Source organism: Daucus carota, chromosome 6, assembly GCF_001625215.2.
Source record: "Daucus carota subsp. sativus chromosome 6, DH1 v3.0, whole genome shotgun sequence".
Classification (NCBI taxonomy): domain Eukaryota; kingdom Viridiplantae; phylum Streptophyta; class Magnoliopsida; order Apiales; family Apiaceae; genus Daucus; species Daucus carota.
The window spans coordinates 26,942,303-26,961,083 of NC_030386.2; the positions used below are offsets into that span (position 1 = coordinate 26,942,303).

Consider the following 18,781-nt stretch of genomic DNA (forward strand, 5'->3'; position numbering starts at 1 on the left):
TTTAGCTTTCCGAAATTCTTATCAGATCTCCCACCGGTCAATTCAACACCCCCTTATCATGATCGATTTTAATTAAGCATTAAATATATCGGGTTACACATTTTTAAAAGCGATGCTCGAATGATATTTTACGTCATTAAATTGAAAAATGACATTTTTATACAAACATGTAAAAATTTATAGTATTTTTATTATTGTTTAAACAGAGCGAGTAGTTGTTATGTTATTCATTTATTTTAAAAATATATTATTTTATTAAACAAAATAGATGGAATAGCGTGATTGTGAAAGAAATAATTCATAAATAATATAATTTAATATATATATATATATATATATATCTTAAAATTTTGGGATCTTTTTAAAAATACCCATCTGTAAAATTATTTTTTTTAAAATACTACCATCTTTTTCATTGTTTTTAAAAATACCTTTTCATAATTTTTTTTTTCAAAAATACGATTTGTAACTTTTGCAACCTCATTTGCAACCTTGGGCGGCGCAGCCGTAAAAGTTGCAAATGAGGTTGCAAAAGTTGCAAATGAGGTTGCAAAAGTTGCAAATAAAAATGGAAAGTTGCAACAGTTGCAACTGCAATTGCAACTAGTTCAACTGAAAACTGTAAGTTGCAAAAGTTGCAAATGAGGTTGCAAAAGTTGCAACTGAGGTTGCAAATGAAGTTGCAAAAGTTGCAACTGCAGTTGCAACTTTTGCAACTTCATTTGCAACCTCAGTTGCAACTAAATGCAGTGTGCCCCTGGCGGGGCCGTTAGATTACAATAGAATCAACTGAATGCAACCATATGCAACTGAATACAACCATATGCAATCATATATGCAATTACAAATCCTGATTTCAAGTTCCAGTTTTCGAATGTCATTTTCGACCTCATTTTCGGAATCGATTCAGCTGCATATGAAGTTGCAAAAGAGGTTGCAACACGGCTGGCGCCGCCTGTAGTTGCAAATGAGGTTGCAAAAGTTGCAAACAGTATTTTTGAAAAAAAGATTTTATGAAAAGGTATTTTTAAAAATAATTCTGGAAAGTAGTATTTTTGAAAACAATAAAAGAAAAGGTAGGTAGTTTTGTAGATTTCCCTAAAATTTACAATAATATTTTCGATATGCTATCAAAATTTAATCCGCTTACTTACACGAGAGCAATTAATAATCAATAAATGATGATTGTAGTTAATCAGATTAATTAATTTAGGACGCGTTCCGGCGTTAGCAAAGAAGTTTTGTGATGTGACGCTTGAAATTCCTAACCCCAAATAAAACACTCCATTCTTTTATACAAGCCAAAACTTTTGATATTACCTAACAAATGACATGGACCCTGGCCCACGAACAAAAGCGTCCTTTTAAATCCACACCAGTTTCGACCCAGGTCCAGTTTCACCCTCTGGCCTCTGCTATTATACTACTTCCATAATAAAATTTATACTATGCAGTATAAAAAATATAAAAACATATTATTATATATATCACAGATAAACACAAAGGCTCTTACTCTGTCTCTCCATTTCGCTGAGTAAACCCTTTGTTGACGTCGTGGTTTCAGGGTCAGTAATCTCAAGAAAGCTCTCTTTTTTCACTTCTAAGTTCATATAATCTGTGAAGTTGTGTTAATATTTATGTTCATGTCATGATATATGTTTTTGATGGTTGGTTTGTATGTGTTCTTGTTTTTTATCTGCTGATCTTTGATTTTTTGATCGCTCTTTGTTTGTCACGTCGTTGATTGATGTTCTTTGTGTTACATGATTGACTTGACTTAACAAGTGTACTTCATGATTATCTTCATGATCTTGCAATAGATTACATGATGTTTGTATGTGCACACGTGTTGGTAGGATGGAGAATTGTATGCTAGACCATATCTTTCATTTATTTATACCGCGGCGGGGGCATCGGAAAATTTTATTGGAGTAAATATTTTACCCTAATATCCCGGCGGAGTTTGAAAATGGACCCTAGGGTCGCGACGGGGCTTGAAAATTTTACCCTAGTGTCGCGGAGGGGCTTGAAAATTTTACCCTAGTGTCGCGGAGGGGTTTAAAATTTTTACCCTAGTGTCGGGTCGGGGCGGGGTTTGAAATTTTTTTACCCTAGTCGGGCAGACCAAATTTTTTTTATCCTAATTGCGCCGTGGTGGACTCAAATTTTTTTTTATCTACCCTATTCATGCCGCATGCGGCGCTAAATGTTATTATATTTTGGTGATAAATATTTTTGGCCTTGTGGGGGCTGACTGTGGACCCCTTCATCATGAAACAGAGATAGGGGTTCCATGGTCCCTGAATTTGAAACTACAAGCTGTTGTATAGGAATTGTTTGTAATTCTTGTGATTTTGAAAGTTAATGTGCATTTTTATAGTTACCCTAATTTCATGGATATTTGACCACCTACACATTGTATCATGTATGTTGCTCTGCTTTGTTCTTTACTTGTAGGCTGTAAGAAGTTTTCAAATTCTTAATATCTTATGTATGAGTTTAATCTGATCTGTCTTCAATTTCTTATGTAACCTGCATCTCCTACCATTTTATATCGTACTTGTCAACTACTGACCTGTATTCCATCATCTTAGTTTTTCTTCTGCTAAAAACTTGAGTTGTTTGAAGACAAATAAATGGTCCACAAGCACCTTGACATCTCAGAATATAGTTAATTTATTGTATTCTACTCTTCCTTCAGGGTAACCAGCATTACTTTAATGCCTGAATGCCAGTCTTAAAGTTTTTCTGACTGAGCTATGACCTGACATTATAAATTTAATTTTCCCATCTGCTTATTTTAGAAGCCTCTTATGGTTTCACACCTGGTCAGCTACATTTTTGATTGTCAGTAAACATGAATAATTCACACAACCTGAAAATGCATATTCCTTTCTGGATCAGCAATTTGACTTTCATCCCAACTTTACGGATAGTAAGTTTTGGATTATTGCTCTATTCCCCCTTATTCCTGTTCTGACATTAGTTCATTCAGCCAGTGAAAAACTCAAAACTTGAATAGGTTATTGATGTTTATGAGATGCACTGCAGAGCCAAATCCCAGGGAATTTTGAATGCTATTCATAAGTTTGACTTATACCTGTCTTTGAAGGACAGCACTTCTGAGCTTTTTTAAAGAACAAAAAGATGCCAGATATCTTCCCCATGACACAGTTATTTTCTGATATTTGTTGCAAGCATGTGATGTCATATTAACGACATCAATAGTCAAATTCTAGGAGTGGCGGTGACTGTTAAGATTTATTTCCAACATACTCTATCTTCATTTTCTTTTGCCAGTAGTAAGTACTTTTAGCAATTATATACTTGTTAATACATTCTCAAATATATAATAGGAGTCTGCTCTCAATAGCAATTGTATACTTGTTAATACATTCTCAATTATATACCTGTTAATACATTCTCAAATATATAATAGGAGTCTAATGCTAAATAAAATTATAAGGTGATGCATTTTTAGTAAGATATATCAGGTGTGCAGATTTCAGTATTATTATCATGTTGGTAAGTTTGTTTATGGTACTAGAATGTTCTGTTGTGTTAGTCTCTGTGTTGAATTAATTTTATGATGTGTTATTCTTACTATAGAGTGCCTTTTTCTTTTTCTTTATATTAATTAAATTATCTGTTATCAACTGTGAGCCCCGTTTTTTGATTGAAAGTAACTCTAGTTAATATGTTTATTTGGCTTCAGTTATTTTTGTTGTGATGCATTAGTAATTAGATATAATCGCGCATGACTACAATTTGTACCCTTAAATTTTTATGGTCCTTTTAAATTTGTTTGAGCCGCTAAAGGCAGGTCTGGTCAGGAGTGTAAAATTAGGCCATCTTGGATGTTGTGGTGTATCCTTTATGTTCTTTGTGTTGCCATTAATCAGAGATGTATGTTCGGTTGCCTATAGATGTTGATAGAATGTACGGCTAGTTTTTGTTAGAAAATTGTATTAAAAAATTTGGTACTTTTTCTGTCCTTTGTGCTACATTTTTCAAGAATTCCCTAATCATATGTTCAAATATTTTTTTATTATGATTTACAGTTTTTAGACATGATTATAATCTTTAGAACATGGATAATCTAGTTCCAATTACTAAATCCATTTATTATGCTGTAGGATCAATAAAAATGGTGTTGCCGGACAATGAGATTGATCAAAGTGATGATGATCACTCCTATGAGTTTATTGACTCAGATGATTTACATACGGTAAGTATCAGGCCTTCTAATCTTCTTCCTTTTTTACTTAAAAGAATTCATCTATTGATATATTATATGAAAAGAGTTTTGTGACTATTAATCTTCTGCTTTGTTACTATTGTAGGACAAAAGTGATCATAGTGAGAGTTCCTTCGAATTTATTGGTTCTGAAGAAATGAACTCCTTGAAAGATATTGAGGAACCAAATTTTGCTGGAATTACATGTGAGGGAAATGCATCTGATATTCTAGATTCAGAGACTGCTGATGCTTCCAACAATGTATGCTTTTGTTTTTTTATTTCCTGATTTTTTAGAGCTAGTTTTTGTTTAAATTTTGTGGTGTAATGATCAATGATTTGTTTAGGATGAAGAGCAGTTAGACGACATGGATAGGTTCTCATATAAATCAACCGACTCTGAGCTCAATTTTTCTGATGAATGCACATATATGGAGGTTGCATCACCCATCAGTGATCTGGATGATAAGGTGTGTAGAAATCTCAAGCTTAATTTTTGCTAACTTATGATTTCCCTCCACCCCAGTAAGTAAATTGAATCTTTGAGGTGGCCACTGTGTGTACAGTTTAAATGATTTACTGTATGTTCAGTTAGATCGAAGTAAAACAAAAACTAATTCAATTTTATTTGGATATTGATTTACCTTGTAATGAACTGTAGTTTTTTTTTTTTTGGCTCGGGGGGTGGGGGTGATTTACCATATTGACAGGAAAATTGAAGTAAACCGTAAAACTTCATTTATACCTGCTGGATATAGGTATGTATGGCCTATTAGTTTTTCTATAATGCAGCTCCGAATTTACCGTATTTACAGGAAAATCGAAGTAAAACGTAAAACTTTATTTATATCTGCTGGATATAGGTATGTATGACCTATTAGTTTTCTATAATGCAGCTTCGAAGGTTCAAGCGTAGAGCTCTTACATATGAGATAACTGATATCAGTGGAGTCTTTACGGTGCCCACAAATTTGATGCTGCGAGGGAATATTGAAATTAAAGATATAGCTAAGGAATTTATTCTCCCATTCCTTCCTGCGAAAGCCCTTGTGAGATTCAAGGCCGTTTCCAAAGAATGGGACAACAGAATATCACATCCATTCCTAGCCCATCTGCAAAGCTACTGCTTTGAAGAGATGTCTGGGTTCTTCTGTCAGAATGGTTTCCAACATTTCTTTGTGACCCTTGATCAGGCCGCGTATGGGATTCCAAATTCAACTTTGTCATTTCTTCCTTCGAATTTTAAGATCAAAAGTTCCTGCAAGGGGTTGCTACTCTGTCAAAGAGTCCCTGATGAAGACGAAGAGAATGAATACTGCGTGTGTAATCCTGCTACCAGGGAATTCCATGTGCTTCCTCAGTCTACTTACTATCATGGTCCAGAACCAAATTTGATACTTGCATTCGAGCCGTCTTCGATGAACTTTGGGGAAAATTACAAGGTGATATGTGCCTTTGACATGCATGATGGTTTTAAGATGCTTTGCTTTGACATTTACAACTCAGAGACAAAGTCTTGGACCTGCTGCTCCGATCTTGTCTGCCCTGAGTTTGAGGTAGCCAGTTTGGAAGATAATGGTCTATACAGGAATGGAGTGGCATATTGGGCTACCACATTAGGCTATCTTCTTGCTTTGGATATCAAGAACAGTTTCTATCAAGTTCAGCCTATATGTTCAGAAAGGTTGAAAGCTGAAGGTATCTTAACATTGCTAGATGGGGAGCTATCTTACATTCAGGCCTATGTTGAGCCTTCTTACCTTGAGAGTGGTACTTGCTGTGATGACACAGATGATGTGAAAAATACATGCATAATCGAGATATTTGGGGGTGTTACTATGCGCTTAAGACGTCGTGTTACTGTTAAACTCGATATGAAGATTTATGATACCCAGTCCTTCAAGGTGTTGTTTGCTCCTAAGAGGGATTTCTTTATTTTCAACATTGAAAATGTCCTATATTCCTGTAATGTTGAGGAAAAAAAATTTGAAGTGATCAGAAGCAGAAGCAGAGGAATCAGCTCGAGCACGACATACACTCCGTATGTGAACAGCCTTGTGTCTCTGGCGTGAGCAGCCCCGTATCTTTGTCAGCCAGCGTTTCTGTAATCGTTAATCATGTCATAGTGCCTGTTAGTTTTCGTTGTTGCAAACATCTGGACATCTAGTTTGTCTAAAAACACCCATGCATAGGATGCTGTTTCCTAATATTTCAGTCTCAGTATTACCATCTGATGTGGATTCCCGTTTTGGTTGAATGAACATCTGTTGACATTGTGTTCTTATCTTTCATGTTTTTCTGATCTTAATGATTCTGCTCAGCCCTCATACAGTACTTGGTTCATTGATATTTTTATCAATGATGGTAAGTTTTAATTAGTTCAAGAGCAGCCAGCTATATTATCAGTCCACCCCGAGGTAGTTATCTTGCTTTAAATTATGTGTTCTTGTCTATCTTCTTTCCTCAAACTGCAACACTTTTCTCGTTCTTGTTACGTGCTTCAGCAGCAACTCGGAAGTGTGAGTTTACCCTAATATATCCAATAATATGGGCACGTTAGTGGCATCTATATATCGTTTCAGGCATTTAGCAAAACAAACAAGTGGAATCAGATTTTGATGGTGATGTTTCCAAGGTTGTATATGAACTAATAAATAAAAAATTCCATTGCCGGGAATCGAACCCGGGTCTCCTGGGTGAAAGCCAGATATCCTAACCGCTGGACGACAATGGAGGTATGAGTTGATAAGTGCAAGCAGACAGTTTATTTGATAAATTACACATCACAATTACATACCCAGTCACTCCAGTCTCCAGTAGTCAGTCTGGTAAGTGGCGAGCCCGGCTCAAACTATTCTATAATTTCTAAAGGAACTTTTCCAAGTATCTTATAAAACGAAAGGCGAAAGCCCCGCTACATGAAGTTGGACCGTTCGAATGATACCCCGTGGCGACCTCCTCCCTCTGTTTCATTTAAATATAATTATTTTTTTATATGTATTTTAAAATTTTGAAAAAATCACATTTAAATATAATTATTTTTTACAAAATGTATATCAAATAAAAGTTTAAAATCTAAATTTTTATTTAATATAAGAGTTGAATTTTTTTATTGAGCGTAAATATTTTTTTACACCTCAATATACGTGTCAAAAAGTCAAAAATCAGTTAAAATATGACAGAGGGAGTATAAATTTTTCTATCAATTTACATGAAGATAAGGATGAATATTTAACACATTTTTTCATAATAACTATGATAGAAGGGCCATTAATTTCTAATATTTGAATTTTTATTGTGATCAAGATTTTCTACTAATTAAGAGAATTTATCAAACTAAAAAGTATTTATGTAAAAAGATTCTTCTATATATCCGGTTTAATAATTTTAAGAAATTTTTATAATCCATGTTTTATATTATCCTTTTAATAAATATATCATTTTAGTCTACATCAAGTTATCGTCACTATTTTAATATGTTGATAATTGAGAGTTTTAATATGTTGATAATTGAGAGTTTTAATAAATAAATATTAATTTAGTCCACATCCAGCTATCAATTACCATCACTATCCTAGTATCATAATGATCGAGAAATTTAATTTAATTTTTTAATATATGGGGAGAGGGAGTTTAGAACTCGTGACTAGGAGAAATTAAAAAAAAGATAACCGAACGGGTTGGTTGGTTTTTTTTTCAAGATTGTAGTGATATACAGTCACACTTTTGTCCCTCTCTCCCTATTATTTCCTTAGCCATCCTCTGCGATTTTCGAGACAAACCATATATACATACACGCGCGCACATATTATAAACACGCACGTATATTACCGAAGTAGCGGACGATGTGGCGAGCGGTGTCTCGTGGCTTCCGCATTCCGGCGAAGAGATCCGGCGCCGGCGAAGCTTTGAAGCCTCACAGATTATTCTCCACTGAAGCGGTATCAGTATCTTTTACGAATCTCTTACTTTTTAGCTTTTATGTTGTTGTTATGTACCTATTTGTTTGTTTATTTTGTATTTCATGTGTTTTTTTCCCATTTTGCTCGATTTTAGTTTGTGTAAGCTGTGATTGAATCTGTTGTTTTGGCGTATATGACTGGACTAAAGTGTAGGCGTATTGGATGTAAATTGATTTATTCGTTAATGTTATTTCTAGAGATATTTCAATAACCTAGATAAACAATTTGATTTCATGATCTGATAATGATTGTGGATATACGTGAATTCTGGATATCAAAATGCTAAAATTTTATAAATGGATAATTACTGCATATCAGTTTTGTGCGTTTATGTATACTCTGTAACAGTTATTGCAACTTTGGCTGATCCTTTTGTTAGTTGTTGCTTAGACACAATTCACATGTTTCAGGCCCGAGAATAGTAACCCGCTACACAATTTAGACTAGAACAACAATGAGTTTACGTAATTAAAAAACAAATGAAATTAGTCTATTCATTTGGAGTTGAGGTTATTTGTGTTATTGTTTTTTGTTTTTATATTGATTACTTAACTATGCTAAATGATTTTTTTCTGCAGCTAAATTTGTATAAGAATTATTGGTATTCATACATTATACTGCATAGGAATGATAAATTATACAAAATTATTGTGGTAGAAATTAAGTTACTATTATTTGTTCAAAAAATGTGACAGAGGGTGGGAGGCTCATCGTATACTATAGTGGATCATACATATGATGCAGTCGTGGTAGGTGCTGGTGGTGCTGGGCTCAGAGCAGCTATAGGGTTGTCTGAGCACGGATTCAACACAGCATGCATTACTAAGCTCTTCCCGACTCGTTCACACACAGTTGCTGCTCAGGTGTGTGGTTTCTTGCATCTCCTCTAGGCATTGCATTTTAAATATGAATCCAGATATGTATCCGTTCTTGTGCAATGTTGATATGGAAGCTCATATTTTTCTTGAAAATATGTAAGAGTACTGTTGGCCACTGGATGCTTTCCAGTCTCTTAAGCTGCAATTATGAATCTGTTGCGTGTTCAGTTTGAATAAACAGATTCACTAATATGCATTTCCACATCAATAATGATAGCATCCGTTTACCTTTTCATTGTTAATTGATTATTTGCTTGTTAAGAAACTATTGCATTTAGTGTTCACCTCACATCTACTTGCATTTAGTATACCTCTTAAATCTACATTTTATTTTATTTTTGCCAAGGATTTTGTGTTTTATATTCTGATAAATTTGCTTGCAGGGTGGTATAAATGCTGCATTAGGTAATATGAGTGAGGATGACTGGAGGTGGCACATGTATGACACTGTCAAGGGAAGTGATTGGCTAGGTATCGTGTTTATTAGAAGGGGACACTCATCAACACTTAAATACTTGTACAATGCTTGTTGTCTTGTGTTTTATACATGTGATCTTTTGTCAAGATCTTTGTATTTTATATACGTATCAAGATCCATTTGTATGGTTTTTATTTTGTTCATATTCCTCCTATGTTGTCTGAGGAACATTGTAATTTTAAGGGACATGCAGTTTTTGTTGTTACTCTACATTCAAGACTTTAGCTCCGCAAATTCACTCACTCTAAATTGCTTGTCTTCTTCTTTACAGGTGACCAGGATGCCATTCAATATATGTGTAGAGAAGCTCCAAAGGCAGTTATTGAGCTTGAGAACTATGGCCTACCGTTTTCCAGAACCGAAGAAGGAAAAATTTATCAACGTGCTTTTGGTGGTCAAAGTCTAGACTTTGGCAAAGGTGTAATACAGATTTTGTGTTTGTGTCGTATCTCTATAAATATTTTTGTGATCTTGGTGGATATACGTATAGCTCCGAGAATAACTTTTTTAGCTCTTTCTGTTTGTGATTGCTCTAGGTGGACAAGCCTACCGGTGTGCATGTGCTGCTGATCGAACTGGGCATGCTTTGTTGCACACGTTATATGGTCAGGCCATGAAGCATAACACACAATTCTTTGTGGAATATTTTGCTCTGGATCTACTCATGGCTAGTGATGGTATTTTTATATTTCTTTTTTCAGCCTTCGATAATTTGATTTTATATAGCATATCCTCTTTGAGTGGAAATAAGCAAATATGTGCATTTCTCATATGACTGTACCTGGTTGTAATCATTCCGAATTTAGTTCTTGATATTTTGATTTATTGCTTTTGTTTTTTATTTGAACAGTGGTTAACTGACTGCAGACACTTGTCTCGTTGAATGTGGAAGCCATCAGTTGTTTTACATTCCAATAATTGAATTTTACATTAAAGTTATATAGTCGGAATCAATTTGAGCATAATAAGACTATCTTATTCTTAAGAACGTACCCTGTGAGTGTATCATTATCATAATAAATTGAGTGTATCTCAGAACATATCGTATTATTAATTTTAAACAGGGTCTGATATTTGAGTCGATCATCATATCATAGGAATCTACTTGCAATTTTTTTTTTTCGCATTTGTATTTCAGTTATCATTATTGGGCATCCCGCCATCCCCTCAGTTGAGGGAATTTGTAGGTAGCGAAATTAGTGCCCTTTGTAAATGTTTCAGTTCATTGCTAATGTTGCACACTTTGATGACAGGTAGTTGCCAGGGTGTAATTGCATTAAATATGGAAGATGGCACTCTGCATCGCTTCCAGTCATCTTCAACAATTTTGGCTACAGGAGTATGTCTCATTTCCATTTTAAATGTCCTTCTCAGAAGAGTTACTTTTTAGTTTATGTAATAATTGATATTGTTTGTCAGGGATATGGTAGGGCCTACTTTTCGGCTACCTCGGCTCATACTTGCACCGGGGATGGCAATGCTATGGTTGCTCGTGCTGGGCTTCCGCTTGAGGTTTGTCTTCTTAACTATCTACATTTGAATGATGTTTCTTCACTGTTATTTGGCACTCTTGTCGTACTTTTGCAGGATCAGGAGTTTGTGCAGTTCCATCCAACTGGAATATATGGTGCTGGCTGCCTCATTACTGAAGGTGGGTGCTTTCGGCACCACAGCATATTATCTTTCTAATACATCAGACTATGGTGATTGATACTGTTTCCTTTGTTCTGTGTATAGGTTCTCGTGGTGAAGGAGGCATTCTCAGGAACAGTGAAGGTGAAAGATTTATGGAACGTTATGCCCCTACGGCCAAGGACCTTGCATCAAGAGATGTTGTTTCAAGGTCTATGACAATGGAAATTCGGGAAGGTCGTGGTGTAGGTATGGTCTTTTGAGCATTATCACATTAAAGATACAAGATTATATCTTGTAGAGAATTCATTCTCTTTATAACATCACAGTTGGCATACAGAACACCTTCGTCTAAAACCGTCTAAGCTTATATTTGTTGCTCTTTGTTGTAAATTATTGAGACGGTTGTACTATATGTATCTCAGTCTCTTGGTCAGAAGCATCAAGCAAGGTTTTAAAGTTATACTGTCATAGACTTGAATTGCTACATGTTTACAATCAAGCATTTACCTAATACCGGTTTTCACTTTTCGGCAATAAAAAATATTCTATGCATATTGACCGTCAATTATTGTTGAGAAAGTATTATTGAATGAATTTTTTTAATCATTATTAATATTGAAACGACTGCTTATATTATTCTATTCTACGATCTTCAATTTTCAAAGTTTGTGGATATTTTTACTTTTTTTAAGTTACTGTTTGCTGAGCGTAAAGTTCAGTTAGCTGTTTATAAGTTGATTATAAATTTCAGTCGCTGTTTGATCTTTAAATGGTGGTATAACTTGGAGGCTAATATCACCATTAATCTGAGTTCTAAGAAGTGTAATACAGCTCGACTCCTAGTTACTCCTGATATGGATAACTGTGCTTTCTGCATTTGCACAATACTCTAATTAACTCTTAATATTTGCACTTGTTTTAATTATCAATAGGACCCCAGAAGGATCACATATATCTCCACTTGAATCACTTACCACCAGAGGTCCTGAAGGAGAGGCTTCCTGGTATCTCTGAAACTGCTGCCATATTTGCTGGTGTTGATGTTACAAAAGAACCAATTCCTGTTCTACCTACCGTTCATTATAACATGGGTGGTATTCCAACAAATCATCATGGAGAGGTAATTTATGTTATTTACTGTTCTTAATTTTAGATATTAAAACTATTAGCTATAGTGAGAAGTATTCTTACCGCTGGAGCCACAGGTCGTTACAGTTAAAGGTAATGATCCCGATGCAATAGTTCCTGGACTTATGGCTGCTGGGGAGGCAGCTTGTGCATCTGTTCATGGTGCCAATCGCCTTGGTGCAAACTCTCTCCTTGACATTGTTGTGTTTGGTCGAGCTTGTGCAAATAGGGTAGCAGAGATCCAAAGACCAGGCAAGTAGCTGCTGTAAAATATTATAGATGTCATTTTTGCAACCATGCTATAAGTGGTAGTTTATTTTTTTGCATGCAGGAGCAAAGCAAAAGCCATTAGAAAAGGATGCTGGTTCCAGGACCATTGAGTGGTTGGAAAAGATAAGAAATTCAAATGGCTTACTTCCGACATCGAAAATTCGGTTGAATATGCAACGAATAATGCAAAACAATGCTGCTGTATTCCGCACACAAGAGACCTTAGAGGAAGGTATACAACATGCTAATTCTCATATTGCACCCTTACAAACCTCCATAGCTCGTTTATATATGAAGATTCGATAGTGACTAGTATTTTCTCTTTTGACTGTTTGAATTTTCCAAAATTTTAACATCTAAGACATATGTTTCATTTAAGACTACTGGGATTTGCGACTACATCATTCATTGTCCCCTAACACAATTCATTTGCATTCTATGTCTGTGCTGTTGCAGGGGTAAAATTGATTGATGAAACTTGGAATAGCTTTCATGATGTTCAGGTGAAGGACCGAAGTTTGATATGGTAATCTTCTTAGAACTTTGTCTGGTATTGGCATTAGATCACTAAGATATTTAACTTTTATTCACTTTTCTTTCTAATCAAACCATACCAGGAATTCTGACTTGATAGAGACACTAGAGTTGGAAAACCTGTTGATCAATGCATCTATTACCATGCATTCTGCTGAAGCAAGAAAAGAGAGCAGAGGAGCACACGCACGTGAAGATTTTACGGTTAGTCTAGTAACCTAATTACTTATTACATCCTTGTTATATTATTTATTCATAACAAAATTGATTGTTCTTGCTATATGCAGAAAAGAGATGATGAGAAATGGATGAAGCATTCACTGGGGTAAGTCTTGATTATTATTATTATTTTTTTTTTGTCTTCAAGTTATTCTACATTCCCTCTTGGTTCAATTTATGTATATTGGGCATTTATTATAAACCTGGCCAATCCTGGTAGGTTCCTGGCTCAAGCGGAACCCAGTGCTAAAGCTGGGTTGGCTTTGGGCATTAAAGTAGTTCTGCATTTGAGTAAATGGTTCTTAAACAAACGCAGTCAATTCTGCACCCAAATTCTAAACTTAAGCAGCTGTTTTATTGTCATGTTGATATTACTTTATAGAATGAAATTTAAAGTCTGAGCTTGTTGAAGCTCAAAAGTCAAAACCATGTCATCTTACATGCATAAGAAACCACTAGGCAAGTGAGTTATTTTTCTTTGGCAGAATCATTAATTAGGCCCGCAACTGAAGTTTTTAGCATGATTTTTGGTAGACTGTCAAAGTTATAAAAAGAAATTACCATAAATTTAAACTGTATGTACAAGGACTTCAATATGTAATAATTACTTATACAGATTTTTAAATTGTCTTAAAATTAAATTATAAAAATAATTTTAAATAGATTATTAGCAGAGAATATTTTTATTTGGAGTATTAGGTATGTTTTTTTTTTTTTTTGAAAATGAGAATAAATCTCAACGAGAATCGGCAATTCACCGTGATAATTCTTTCATTCAAGAAAGCTTATTATCTAACCGTCGGACATGCAAGATGACCGGGGAAATTTAGACAATAAAACTTTAATGTCCGAAAAGAAAACCGGTCTTCTTCCAAGAATCCTGAAAATAAAACAAAAAAACAAGAAGAATATAAGTCGATATATTTAGCAGATTATATTAAAATATTCCCACAATCATGATAACTCATGATTGAGACAATTAAGCTCTTAATTAAGGCATAATAATAAAACATTATTGTCCTTAATTAAGACACAATTAACGCCCTCAAATAAGGCAGGCACAATTTACGCCCTCAATTAGTAGGCACAATTAACGCCCTCAATTAGGAGGCACAATTAACGCCCTCAATTAAGGCATAATTAGCGCTTTCCATTCTGAAACCGAATCCCGTCCCGAAACCGCCGTCACCACCACCATCTGCCTCCACCGCTATGCTGTCAGTCAGGTTGCCTCGTCGTATGCGAAACGAATAAGGAAGCGTCTCATTTGTAACACGAAAAATCGCCAAAAACACCAAAAACCAAACAAAACACAAGGATTAAGCAAACAAACAAATACTTGTTGATCGAGGGTCAAACAAAATTGAATCTTTTGACCAAGCAAGCAAATCATCAGCATAAAAATGGCCAAGCCATGCTGATTAAATCTCCAAAACTCAATCAGTACACCCACTAAAACAAACCCACGATTTATTTTCCACTAACAAGCTGAAATCAACGATCAAAATGGCACAAAAGAGAGATTAGAAAGAACGAGTTGACTCAGTGGTTTAAAAAAGAAGAAGAAAACAAGTGGCGAATGAATGAAGATAGCATCAAACAAAGAGCCCACTATTTCCATCCATTCTGATATAACTAATAGAAGGCTTGGAATTTGAATTTGAAAGCTATTGACATCTGGCTTTGTTTCCTTTGGATCCAAGTGGATAAGAACGAGCAGCAGCTCAGTATTAGGTATGTTTAAAATAATAAGTATGTTTATATATCATATAAAATGTATTTTTAAAAAAAATTCTGAATTGTCTGGAGGCTGAACCACCAAACCTTTTCACTGTCATCTTGCCCAGTAGGTAGCTGGGCGACGTTTTCAAAGGATCATCTCAATCACGGTGTTATAATTTATCAGAAGTCATGTTTCATATTGGATTACGAAATTTGAGCAATCTGTTAGATTTTGATTATTTGCAAAGTAAAAGTGCAGTTTTCTTTACTGACTGAGCTTTAAATTATTGACCAAATACTATTATCAGTTCTATAAATCCGCCCTATATCCTTTTTTTAAAAGGTTAGTAGTAAGGAAAATATATAAAACATTATATTCAGAAAAAGGGTGGTCAGAAAATTAGATATTGTGAAGTTGATTGGAGTATCTATGCCAGTCTTGAATTATGTTGGGGCTTCATACCAGAGAGAAGATGGTATGAAGGTATAAAACAATGACCCAGCAACTCTATTCTGTGGCCTAGTTGGTTTGTTCCTGAGGATCTGAGAGGGAAGCTGTAAAATAGTGTGATGGAATATAATATTATTGCAATTTCCAGTTTAGCTTTTTAATAATATTTCCCAGCTCTCAGTTGCCTTTTCCCCCCTTCTGAATTTAGCTTTCTGCTGGAAATGAGGTCTTTATTTTGGAATCTTTTTTTAATTTGCAGATATTGGGAGAATGAGAAGGTACGGCTTGACTATAGGCCTGTTCACATGAACACATTAGATGATGAAATTGAGACTTTCCCACCTAAAGCTCGTGTGTACTGAAAAAAGGATATTAAGGATACATACCGGGGATGCAAGAGAAAACTTTTTCTTTTGGGAAGTTGCAATAATATAATTTAAACATAGAATTTTTTTACAATAATGGTTGTATTGGTCATCAACCTGCAATGTTGTGTAAACGAGTGTAACCATTTTTTGTAGTTAGATATTTCTTTTTCTCTATCGATGCTAGTCATTAGTCAGTACTCAGTACCCTTCAAGTTTTCAGTGCTCCCCTACTTTTGATTAGTAATCCCAGCAGGAAGTGAAAGTTCACTCCTAGTGTTATTTTAATTTATCTGTTGTACATTTGACGCTCATTTCAAATACAATGCATATTGTATAGCTGAAATAGTATTGGGGATTGGGGAACTTAAACAGATATTTGCTCATTGTAGTAATGCTGCTGAATGTGAGATTATTTTCCGTTCCCATACACTTTTTACGACCTCCACTCTCTCTAGACAGTCTGGAGTTCGACACTTTGTGTTACCCTGTGACCGATCTTGCAAACCTTGTTTTCGTTAAAAGTGGCGTCGGAGTTGCGGAATATATATTGACCTTTTATAGGATCTGGTAGAGAAGGATATCATTCCTGCTGGTCAGAGACTTAAATAGTTAAATGTCTTTAGAAAAAGTGATGAAATGGCCAATGCACAATAAACTGATACTACTGGGATGAAATACCTTTGGATTAGTTAAAGAACTAACCCTACCTTACTCTGTTTACATAAAACAGTTAACATACTGCATAAATCATAATCTCATTCATTTGCTACCTCAAGTATCCAATATAACAATGCGTGCATCGGTTTGCCCGGAAAATAAGGAATTATGAAGGGCTACTAGCCTTGAAAAGTAATGAAGTTGTAACATAAAGAGCCACATTCGAAATGCTTAAGAGGCATCTCTGTCACATTTTTAACCATTTAATGAAGTCGGTCATATTTGTGTTAGAGCAACCGTTGTCTTGGCAACCACTTGTAACAATATTTTGATGGATCAAGGCCCTCTCTTTGAATGCCTTGTCATGTAACAACTTTTCCACTTTACTGGTGATTTCTCCTCTAGTGATGATCCCAGTTTCATCTTTATCAAGGCCCAGGCCAACCTTCCAAACGTCGCAAATGTAGGTCTGGTTAAGAAACTGATCAGCAAAGTAAGGCCAGCACAGGAATGGCACGCCATTGCTCACACCTTCCATTGTGGAATTCCAACCGCAATGACTTATGAAACAGCCTACGGAAGGATGATTTAACACGGCCTGCTGATGAGTCCATCCCACCATTCGCCCACGCTTGCCTACTCGAGCCATTACTGCTTTCAAGAACACCTCAGACTTCTCGTCCATAGTATCAGGACGAACAACCCACAAGAATGGCCTTCTGGTGACCTCAAGTCCAAGAGCCAGTTCTTCTAATTGTTTTTGGTCAAAAATTGTGAAACTTCCAAATGCTACGTATATAACTGATTGTTCTGGATGTTGGTCTAGCCATGTTAGGCAGCTTGCATCAGCCGGCCAAAAGTAGCCTTTTGATTTTCCTAGCCGGTGCTCTGCAAGAAGCGGGCCAATTGGCAAGATTTCTGGAAATAAGCCAAATGCAGCAGGCTCTAGCTCATAGGATGTGTTGCAAATGACCCTGTCTGCTAATTTCACAGTTCTGTTAGTTTCTTCCAGAAGGTTGAAGATGATTCTCTCAGTGTTAGAGTTACCAAGAGAGGTCCAAGAAAATTGTTCAGGTTTCATGGCAGGCATTGCTGAGGCCAGAGTAATCGTGTCGCGTCTTAAAATAGTTCCTGCAATGAAGTTACAGAAAGAATTACTAAACTACCAAATTATACCAGATTATTCTTATGTAGCCTATAAAGATCTAAAATCTATCTCTGTTCCACATAAATCCAGTTAAATTTGTTTTAATCCTCAGCTTTACTTATTTTTGGTAGCTGCTGTCAGACTTTTTTAACAAGTTAACAAACTGTAAATAGAAAAATTACTGTAGATAGAGTTTTAACTGTACAAACTTGTTTAAGTATCAGTTTCAATGTGTTATTTGATGTTACTAAGCACCACAATTTTATCAGCTAGAAAGAAATTCTATGATTTATGACTTCTCACCATCACTGTCCAGAACTCCATCTTGAATCAAATTTGGGATGCTAAATATCGAGGCCAATAATGCAGCTGATGCAGGCCAGAAAGCTGCACTCTTAATCTTCATTCTTTCTGCAACTGCCAGTGCCCACCCCATATTTTCATCAGCAATAATGCATGTAATTTCACTGTCATCTGTCCGTTTTATATCCTTAACAAGTTCCTCAAGCTCTCCTGGCATGACTCTGAAAATGTCTTGTGATAGCTTGCCAAGATCACTCCTATCTTCCCAAGGTTCCATTCCATCCGGGAGTGAAACCATATTTATAAGCTCTTCTACATTATCTTCCTTTGGTAATGCACTCAAAATGCGCTTGTGTATGAACTCAGTGTTGACAAATGTAACCTTAAAACCCTGCTTAACTAATTGCAAGGAAAGCTCCATTAGGGGAATTACATGACCTTGAGCCGGATAAGGGATAGCTAGAATGTGCTGTTCTCCCATCTTTTCCCGTTAAATCAGGTTTTCCAAGATTTTTTTTATGTTTCTTGGTAATTTGTACTCCTTAACTAAGATTTTGAAGTAGATTTATAGGTAAGATCTGATTGAGATGCCAAAGATGAAGACATTGATTTATCGTGATATTCTTATTTGTCGACAAATGTATGTACTCTCCTTCACTGTCTATGTCTACTTTTGTCCTTCAATTAGCGGCCATACTGTCATCTGCATGGAAGTTTGCCATGTCTTAGAACTAATATAAACATCTTAAACAATGTGTTTCAACTCTTATTTTTATCGACACATCTATTGTT

The 18,781-nt window shown here is 35.4% G+C and overlaps 3 protein-coding genes and 1 non-coding gene across 5 annotated transcripts; 2 read left to right on the top strand and 2 right to left on the bottom strand.

Annotated features, from left to right (window-relative positions):
- The first annotated feature begins 1,426 nt into the window (after window positions 1–1,426).
- Window positions 1,427–6,523, top strand: LOC108225555 (uncharacterized). Of its 2 annotated transcripts, none has more exons than XM_017400447.2 (5): window positions 1,427–1,565; window positions 4,137–4,228; window positions 4,344–4,499; window positions 4,585–4,707; window positions 5,134–6,523. In XM_017400447.2, the coding sequence occupies exons 2-5, from the start codon at window positions 4,148–4,150 to the stop codon at window positions 6,307–6,309; spliced, it is 1,536 nt and encodes a 511-aa protein (XP_017255936.1). In that variant the 5' UTR covers window positions 1,427–1,565; window positions 4,137–4,147; the 3' UTR covers window positions 6,310–6,523. The 2 variants fall into 2 exon arrangements, with proteins under 2 accessions (XP_017255936.1, XP_017255937.1); XM_017400448.2 differs by having other exon boundaries at window positions 4,597–4,707.
- A 376-nt stretch (window positions 6,524–6,899) lies between these two features.
- TRNAE-UUC (transfer RNA glutamic acid (anticodon UUC)) lies at window positions 6,900–6,971 on the bottom strand. Its single transcript has one exon. It is a non-coding gene; the product is annotated as a tRNA-Glu (tRNA).
- A 916-nt stretch (window positions 6,972–7,887) lies between these two features.
- On the top strand, window positions 7,888–16,167 carry LOC108228123 (succinate dehydrogenase [ubiquinone] flavoprotein subunit 1, mitochondrial). The gene is made up of 16 exons (XM_017403609.2): window positions 7,888–8,178; window positions 8,895–9,062; window positions 9,461–9,548; window positions 9,827–9,973; window positions 10,092–10,232; window positions 10,809–10,894; window positions 10,975–11,067; window positions 11,143–11,206; window positions 11,293–11,436; window positions 12,123–12,310; window positions 12,396–12,570; window positions 12,650–12,820; window positions 13,045–13,114; window positions 13,206–13,326; window positions 13,410–13,447; window positions 15,774–16,167. Exons 1-16 carry the CDS (start codon window positions 8,083–8,085, stop codon window positions 15,874–15,876), a joined length of 1,893 nt encoding a protein of 630 aa, XP_017259098.1. The 5' UTR covers window positions 7,888–8,082; the 3' UTR covers window positions 15,877–16,167.
- Window positions 16,168–16,657: 490 nt separating this feature from the next.
- On the bottom strand, window positions 16,658–18,532 carry LOC108226167 (UDP-glycosyltransferase 83A1-like). Its single transcript, XM_017401108.2, has 2 exons — window positions 17,990–18,532; window positions 16,658–17,670 (listed from the first exon to the last, which is right to left on the bottom strand). Exons 1-2 carry the CDS (start codon window positions 18,468–18,470, stop codon window positions 16,787–16,789), a joined length of 1,365 nt encoding a protein of 454 aa, XP_017256597.1. The 5' UTR covers window positions 18,471–18,532; the 3' UTR covers window positions 16,658–16,786.
- Between the last annotated feature and the right edge of the window lie 249 nt (window positions 18,533–18,781).